At 41.4% G+C, this 8,770-nt stretch overlaps 1 protein-coding gene across 1 annotated transcript; it reads left to right on the top strand.

Moving 5' to 3' along the window:
* The first annotated feature begins 1,164 nt into the window (after window positions 1–1,164).
* Window positions 1,165–8,020, top strand: SSR1 (signal sequence receptor, alpha). Its single transcript, XM_008943802.1, has 8 exons — window positions 1,165–1,326; window positions 2,383–2,470; window positions 2,611–2,873; window positions 3,614–3,690; window positions 4,891–4,969; window positions 5,643–5,736; window positions 6,272–6,286; window positions 7,556–8,020. The coding sequence occupies exons 1-8, from the start codon at window positions 1,165–1,167 to the stop codon at window positions 7,621–7,623; spliced, it is 846 nt and encodes a 281-aa protein (XP_008942050.1). The 3' UTR covers window positions 7,624–8,020.
* Window positions 8,021–8,770: the final 750 nt, after the last annotated feature.

Below are 8,770 nucleotides of genomic sequence, written 5' to 3'. Positions count from 1 at the left end.
GAGCCACCCGGTTCGCCCAGCTCGGCCAGCAGCCTGCTCGCCGCTGCCACATCAGCAGCCCTCCTGACAGCCCGAACCAGGGGTGGGGGGGAATCGCTTGTGGAACCCCCCAGAACTCCCCCGTATCGCGTTCAGACTCCGAGATTTTTTTATTTCAAACAAAAAATCTTTATTTGTAGATATCCCAGCTCACGACTCCGTCAAATAAAATCAGTGCAGTTAATCTTGGCTCAATCGCACACGTGGTTGAGCAAAAGGCTTTCAGTGGATCTCCCAAAAACACTTGAGGGCTTGCGTTTGATTTTTTTCCTACTTATAACTGACAGCTCTGAGCTCCTCGGATGTATTTGTCCTGCTTAGAGATTCTTATTCCCCATGGAGGATTTTTTAGTATTTATTTTCATTATGCACTCGTGGCCATTAGGTCTTTTTTTCAGGCTTGCCTAAATCAATCACCCATTTATTTTTTGCTCTTCCATTTTTGGAAAACGTGAGTTTTTCTTAAAAAAAATATAGTTTTCTGTATGTTTTTCAAGTCCTCAGTGTAACCTGCATGTGTGCTCAGCTCCAAACAGACAGAACTTTGTCCTGGGGGCACTGTTTGTATTAAATTATATCTGCCCAGGGTTTGAAGGGGTGAGACCAAGGAAAGCAGAGCCCAAATTGCTACCTGATTGCACGTGTCTTGGGGCCTTTCTCTGTGTCAGGTTTCCTTTCTGAACAGTGTTGAGGTTCTGTTTGAACCTGTTAATACAGTAGTATGTGGTATTGAGGAGGTCATGTTAAAAAAAAGCCTTTTCTGTGTTCAAAAAACTTGAAATAAGTGCAAAAATGGCTTACAAGGAGATATTCATCATTTATTTAACTTATTACTTTTAGAAGTAACAGTGCTTACTCAATTTCCTAGTGATAGCCAAGTCTTTTCATTTTCACATCACAACCCAAAATATTTTAATACTGCAGCACATTATAAAAATATTTAAAAGTACTTTTAAGACAAATCATTTGCCCTCTGCCAATTTCAGCATTCAGGTGAATGCTGAACTGGTTCTCTAGCTGTCCTCTGGTTTTGAACTTACTGGCACCTAAATGAGTTGTTCAGAAAGTTAAAAAATACTTCAAATATTTGTTTGGAAATTGTACTGCAGTGCCAGTTTTCTGTTGATGAAGCAGACATTAAAAAGGCTTTTTTTTTGTATTTTGGTAGGTTCAGGTTTATTAGTTGCAGCTCAAGATGCTACAGAAGATGAGGAAGCTGTGGAAGATACTGTAGTTGAAGATGAAGATGATGAAGCTGAGGTTGAAGAAGATGAGCCAACGGACTTGGTATTTCACAGAGTTCTGGGATCTGCTGCCAGTGGAGTCAGACACTTACTGTGCTTAAATTGGTGCAAAAGTGTCCCAGATTTCTGCTGTAAAATCAGAAAGTTTGGGACATTATTAGAAGGAGAAGATACAACAATGTTAAATAACCTTTTGGAAGTCATTTGCTTTTAAGAAATAGTCTCTGGCTATTCATTGCAATAAGTGTATTTAAGCACCATGTAAAACATCCCACTTTTTAGGCAGTTTATTTTAATTTGAAATCAATGACCCACTGAAGTAGAAGACCCAGCTTAGCACAGAGCCTTGAAATCAAGGCGTTAGGTGCCTGGCTCTGCTTCCTAACTTCCCTGGGTTATGGTACATGTACAACCAACCTGGTGGGCTGTCTGCTGCTTCAAATATAAGCAGGGAAATCCAACAGCCTCACTCACTCCACAAGTGCTCAGTTCAGGCAGCTCAAAATGGGGCCAGCCTTGTTTTCATTGGGTGGGGGAGGCGACGATCCCGTGATCCCCACGTGGAGAGTAAGCTCTTAATACTTGCATTTGCCTAATGAACAAGTGAACCACCACAAAGGTGAGCTTAAACAACCAAATCCACAATATTAGTTCCAACAGTCTTGTTTCCAGGCCTAGGTAGCACTTGAGGAATGAAAAGTGAGCAGAAAGCTTCTCTGAACACTCCCTCTGTAGTGAGAGCCACTCTCCTCGGCCTCGTGGTTGTCATTTTTGGAAGTGCTTGTTTCTTAAATAGAAATAGCTCAGGTGAAGCACTTCTTTTAGAGTCTGTTATTCTCCTCCCACCTCCCTTGCTGTTGCTGTTTGATTCCAAACCTTTTGATCAACTGCAGTTCAGCTTAGTCACTGTGTGAATGCCACGAGCAGAGGGATAGATGCTGATGGAGTAGAGAGGGAGAAGAGGCTCCCGTGCTCATCCCACAGCAGCAGGGACTGACAGCAGGGTTGTCACATGCTTTGAGACATGAAACAAGTGTGGGCTTTGCTCTGCTGTTCCAGGTTGGGGTTTTTTTTTCCTCAAAAAAATCTCTTGTCTTAGACAGAAGAAAAAGAGGAAGAGGACTTGTCAGGAGAACCTAAAGCCTCGCCTAGCGCCGATACAACCATCTTGTTTGTGAAAGGGGAAGGTGAGAGTCCTCTGCTGATGCACCATCTTCTTCCCTGTTGCTTGTGTGCCTAAAACAATAAAGCTCTAAAAAAAAAAACCCTGTTCTAGACTCTCTCCAAGTGGCACAGAGAGTCTAATGGTCACATCTTTCTCTTTTAGACTTTCCAGCGAACAACATCGTCAAATTCCTGGTGGGCTTCACCAACAAGGGCACAGAAGATTTCATCGTGGAGTCTCTGGACGCTTCCTTCCGCTACCCTCAAGACTATCAGTTTTACATCCAGAACTTCACAGCCCTCCCTCTGAACACAGTAGTTCCACCCCAGAAACAAGCCACCTTTGAGTACTCCTTCATCCCCGCCGAGCCGATGGGCGGCCGTCCTTTTGGGCTGGTGATCAACCTCAACTACAGGGATGTGAACGTAAGCCTGCTGCTGGGTTTCTCCTTCATGTGGCAGTGTCAGGAAGGAACTGCTGGGGCAGGTTCTTGCCTCTGCAGTCAGTGAACCACTTTGTGGTTTTTAAGCAGATGGGTGGATGCAGAAGCACAGTCAGTGACTCTGTGTTTCACAATAACAGCCCATAGAGATTTCTTTGCATTAGACTTGAAGTTACACCAGCTAGAATGCCTTAGAACTGTGCAAGAAGGGGCTATACTCATCTAAAAAAATACCCCAAAACTCTAGTTTTCTTTAGGGGAACTTAAATTTCATTGGGCTTTGCTCACAAATTGAACTATCAGCCTGAATGCAAGCTTGACTTTAAGCAAACAAATGACCAACAGTTGCCATCGGGGAGAAAATGATTCAAAATTATAAATAAGGAATTATTTTCTCTTTTCATGCAAGTCAAAGTTTAACAGGCTCCTGTACCCTTATGTTTTGATTATTCTTACAAAAGCCCTTTGTATGTAATCCCTCACATGATGAAATAACATCTTGAAGGCTAGATATGACTTTCTTGCTTAAAATCAACACTATTCTTTATGCTTGCACCAAAAATTTTGTACTTTTGAGTCAAACTTGCACTGCTCAAACTTAATCCTGGTGCAGGAGTTACTGCTTTGTAGGTTTGTGGGGTTTTTTTTCCCAAAAAAGTACAAGATATTTGCATAGGCATTCAAGAAATGAGTTTAAAATGTTATTTGGCAACTTTGTTCTAGGGCAACGTGTTTCAAGATGCTGTCTTCAATCAGACTGTCACAATTATTGAAAAAGAAGATGGGCTGGATGGAGAAACGTAAGGCTGGAAGGTTTGGTTTAGTTGGCAACTGGTGGAGCAGGTTATTGATGGAGCTCATGATTTGGGGTTTTTTTGTCTTAAAGACTTCTAGTACTTCTAAGTATTTTTTTAAGTATTCTAGCACTGGGGTGGAATTTTAAAAGAAGGTGTGAGTTTTAAAAATAAACCCCCAGAGATCTTCACAAATCATTTTAGGCAGTGCTGAATGTTTGAATTCTCCTGCCACAGGTAGTTCCCTGCTGAGCAAGTGTCCCTTGAAAAAAGGTCAGCTAAAAGAAATGGTGGCTGCATGAATTTGTATTTCTCAGAACAGCATCAAAGAACAATTGATCATATAAAAAATGTGGGAGACTCTGATAAAGGAGCTCTCAAAAGAATTCAGATTGCTAGAACCAGTTTGAGTTAGCACCATTTGAACGTGGAACTTCCCTAAAAGAGTAGATAACTACCCCAAGAAGGAGTTTATAGCAGACAACTATCCCAAGAGGAATTCCAAGAACAGAAATATTCAATTATTTATCTTCTATAGTTTAATTCTGTGTTTTCTTTGTCATAAATCTGAGACAAGATGTTCAACTTCAAATAGGTTATTTACCTGTAAGCTCCTGCCTGCTCCCCAGTTTAATTTTAGATACAATTTTTCCAACTCTTGCTTGGTATCAACAGGTATTTTGGGTAGAATTCTAAGTGTGGAACACAGGGCAAGAGAAACAAGACCTGTCAAAGCTCTGCTGCTGATAAATCAGTATCCTAGCAGTACTTGCTTTGCTGTAGCATACTAAAAACAATTTTTTAAAGAGTGTTAGAGGTGGTTAAAGCTGTCACCAACATGAATATTACCTGTGACCCAACGTCTTGAAGCATGAAACTGCAAAAGAGTTGTTGCAGTTCCTAAATTTCAGTGGTTTTTTTATAAGTCTCCTAGTTGATAGTGTTTTTCAAATGTTCTGTTGCTCAGAATTAAACTTCAGATTACAGCTTCTGAAATCAAAAGCCATAATAATGATGTAATATTTGGTAGCACTTCAGGTTTAGATTGATTTTTACCCACACCCACCCTCTACAAAAGTTTTTTGGGGAAAGATCAAGTGGGCACGTGGCCAAAGCTGGGCTTAGTTTCTATGCCTCTTTGTAAATGCTCTTAAACACTTAAAATTTTGTAGTGAATGGTTTCTTAAACTTGTGTTTTTTTTAAAGGATCTTCATGTACATGTTCCTTGCTGGACTTGGTCTGCTTGTCATTGTTGGCCTACATCAGTTGCTAGAATCCAGGAAGGTGAGTAGTCTGTGTGCTTGTTTCTTGCTACAGAAAGAAAGCAGTTGGGTAACCACTTCTGCCATATGATGCTGCAGGTTTTAGGAGGTTTATTTTTAGAATTCAGACCTTAGAGGCTTTTTGGGAAAACTAGATAGAGTTGGAAGGAAATATTTAACAATTACAGACATTTAGATTGCTTCCCTAATGCTCTTTGGCACCCCACTGTTGGGGTTGGACTGGGAGCTTTGATACCTTTCAGTCACTGGGTTTGTGCAGCTGCTGGTTCAGTATTTACTGGGTGGACTCTCCCTGTGCTCTCTATTCTTTAGTTTAATCTAGATCAGACTTTAGGGGGAAAAAAAAACCCTGTCTAGTTCTTTTAGTCCTTATTGATGCTCTTCTAATGCTGTGGAGGTTATGGTTTAGTGCAGTCTGGCTCAGGAGGCTTTTGAGGCAGGTTCTCTTGGAAGGAATTATGGACTGATTGCTGTGCTTTAAAAGCTGCTCTGCAAGGTGAGAGAGGAAATTATCATGCTGCTCTGAGAGAGTGTAACAAAGTTATCACCAAGGGTGATTAATCATCAGCCATTTCTCCTTACAGGCATAACCAACTTCCCCAGGCACGTGTGAAATCTTGATGGCCTTGTATTAAAAGAACCTAATTAAAAATGTGTTTTCTTTGTGTTTTCAGAGGAAAAGACCAGTACAGAAAGTAGAGATGGGAACATCAAATCAGAATGATGTTGATATGAGCTGGATTCCTCAAGAAACTTTAAATCAGATAAGTAAGTAGTCTGCCTGCCACAAACTACAGTGTAACCAACTTAATAAGTAGCTGATACTAATTTCTCTTCTAGGGAATTAAAGAATTGTCTAAAGCCCTGTGCTTAATGATTAGACTGCTGTATTTGCAGCCTCCTCTTGTGCAGAACAAACTTAACTGGCTGATACCATCCTGACTAGTGGTGACTTCTACAATTTGTTCTGTAGACTGTTTTGACAGTATAAAATCCACCTAAAACCTGGATCCCAAAGGAGGGTAAATAGGAGAGAAAAAAAAAAGTCAAAGTTTCTCTAAGTTTTTGGGAGGTTTGGTCTATAGACCAAAGTTTTGAATAAGCATAAGAAGAGTGTGTTAATTAAAGCCCCTTTCAGACTTGGCATGAACATCCTCCCCAAGTCCAAGGTGACAAAATTCTACCTGATACCTGAAATGCCAACAGCAAACCCAGCATCTGATTTCTTCAGGCCATTTGTGTGTTTGTGGCTCTTTCTAACTCCTCTTGCTGTTTCTTCTGTTTTGCTTTCCTGTGGCTTCAGTGCAGAGTAGAAGAGGTGAGGAAATCTCTGGTGATTTAGAGTGGAAGTGCTTAATTGGTTGTCCATGTGCTAATTAGGCATGAATGGCAGTACAGCTCCCTGCATGATGGGTGGTGCAGCATGAGCAGTGAAAGGTTACAGGACTGATGCATGCAACCACACAAACATTTCAGAGGGATCTCAATTCATGCTGCCAAGTGCATTCTCTGAGCTTTAATCAGAAGGGCCAGAGACCTTGGCTCTGATAGAAACTTGTGCCAGGAGCTGACAACATCACTTTGATTCCTTCACCCCTTTTTATTGTACTTAAATTAGAGGTGTTCTTTGCAATACATGGTTGAAGTCAGGAGATACCCTCAGCAATCAATTCAGCACTTCATACCAAGTGTTGTAGCTTCTCTGCAGCATTCAAACAGTTGAAATCCTACCAGTGTGAGGACCATTCCTTCTCAAGGACATTTATAAGCCTGCCATGAAGCTTTAAATGTAAGGTGATGCTTCTGTCATCCAGGGATCACCCAGCTAAAGGAAGTTGAAATCCTACCAGTGTGAGGACCACTCCTTCTCAAGGACATTGATAAGCCTGCCATGAAGTTTTAAATGTAAGGTGATGCTTCTGGCATCCAGGGATCACCCAGCTAAAGGGGGGTGATGGTCTCTGATTCTCAAAGTGCCATATAGTGGATGCTTCCTGGAAAAGTTTGGGGTTTTTCACCACCAAACCATCTCCACTCTTAACCTGTATGAATGTAGAAGTATTTCATACAGGATGAAGATGTTTAAAAGAGGGTGAATGACACATTCTTCAGGCAATAAATCCCCAAATCACTCTCAATTTATTCTCCAACCCTTCTCAACATATTCTCAAGCCATTCTCTAGGGAATCTCAAACCATTAGGGGTTGGAATCATTCATTAACTTGCTAAAAGCAGCACTATTGCACACAAAACTTCTCTTAGACAGCAGAGCATGGAGTTTCAGCAGCAGATGGTGTGAGGCTGGGTGGGTTTTGGGGTTTGGTTTTTGCCTTGTAGGAGCTGGCAAGTTGAACAACCCTCACCCTGGAGCTGCATGTTACAGAATAGGAATTTTCTTACCCCTTTCTAATTAGGATGCTGGTAGTTAAAAAGCCTTAATGAGTTGTTTGAGCTGGCTTCTCTTGGGGTGCTGCATTGCACTGGGAGGGCAGTTTGGCTTGTGTTTGGGAGGGAGGAAAATAGAAGCTCATATAAAATCTAACCTGAAAAAACATTGATGTAACTATCTTTTTTTTCTTTAATCTAGATAAAGCTTCCCCCAGGAGGTTGCCCTACAAGAGGGCACAGAAGAGAGCAGTGGGCTCTGATGAGTAAATGTTAACTAGTACAACAGTTGAACCTTTACTAATCCTGCCTGTTTGGGGGTTTTGTTTTTTGGATTGGAGGAGTGCAGAGAATCCACATCACCATAAGGAAAACACTGCTAAACACATGGACTGAACAGATTAACTGAATGGTGTTAATATTACTGAAAATGCACTTCTCTGGGGGGTTTTTTTTGTTAATTGGGGGGGTGGGAGCCATTAAGATTTGTGCCTGCCTGTGTAAGCAGTTGGTCTTAACAGAACCCTGTTACCTGAAATGTGCCTTTAGAGTTCTTTGTCATGCTGGCTTCTTGTCTGTACCACTGTCTTCTGAAGGAGTTTTCTTTCCTCCACCCCCTAATCTGAATGTCTGGTGACTTCATCTGTCTTCAGTGTCACATCTCTATTGGAATCTGTGCTCAGTTTTCTTTGGCAGTAATAACTTGGTTCTCTACAGTGTGCACACACCAAATTGAGTGTGCCTGCTCCCTTTTTTTTGGGGGGGTGAGGCCCCAACCATCCCAATTCCTGCATCCTTTGCATTCTAAAGGCACAATTTGGTATAGCTGCTTGTAGTGGTAGATATTTTGCTGCTGCTGTTTTGATCTGGGCATGCAGTGACCTAAAAAAACCTGAACTTAGCTGCAGAGATGTTAGGAAGACTCTTACACAGCAGCAGAACTTGTGAAGCATGGAATTTGTGTGCTGAATTGATCTTAACTCCCTAAATTGGGGGTTGTTTTTCTACCTGATTTGTTAAATGGTTAGTTATTGAGTTGTGCCAGCAGCTTAGGTGTCCTGATTCTAGTGGTAGCTCTGCAATCTTGACTCCAGAAATCTTGGAATAAGCCAGGACAACCCTTCAGTAAGTTCTGGCTTCTCTCACAAAGAACATCTGGATAAAATGGGGACTTTCCTCCCAGCTTTACATGGGGCAAGGACTTGGCATTTGCTGTACACACCCAAAACAACTTGAAAAAAAAAACTGTTGGCTTCAAATCTTTTTAAATGGCAAACTATTTAATACAGTTTTTAAATCTCAGCCTTCTTTCTGCTGCTCAGTCCATGGGTCAGAGTTGTTTTTGTGTTTTTATCATCAGCTTTTCTTTCTTGCTAGTAACATGGGTACATCTCCATCCTTAACTGCCTGTGAGCTC

Source organism: Merops nubicus, unplaced genomic scaffold (assembly GCF_000691845.1).
Source record: "Merops nubicus isolate BGI_N331 unplaced genomic scaffold, ASM69184v1 scaffold7257, whole genome shotgun sequence".
Classification (NCBI taxonomy): Eukaryota; Metazoa; Chordata; class Aves; order Coraciiformes; family Meropidae; genus Merops; species Merops nubicus.
The sequence above is the reverse complement of the archived record's forward strand: the minus strand, read 5'-3'. Positions and strand labels throughout refer to the sequence as shown.

Bases quoted from the DNA above. Each gene is read 5' to 3' on its own strand.
- SSR1 (XM_008943802.1), top strand. From the start codon at position 1,165: ATGAAGCAGACATTAAAAAGGCTTTTTTTTTGTATTTTGGTAGGTTCA. The intron at 1,327-2,382 runs GTATTTCACAGA...CTCTTGTCTTAG, and splicing joins AAGATGAGCCAACGGACTTG to ACAGAAGAAAAAGAGGAAGA. The intron at 2,874-3,613 runs GTAAGCCTGCTG...ACTTTGTTCTAG, and splicing joins TCAACTACAGGGATGTGAAC to GGCAACGTGTTTCAAGATGC.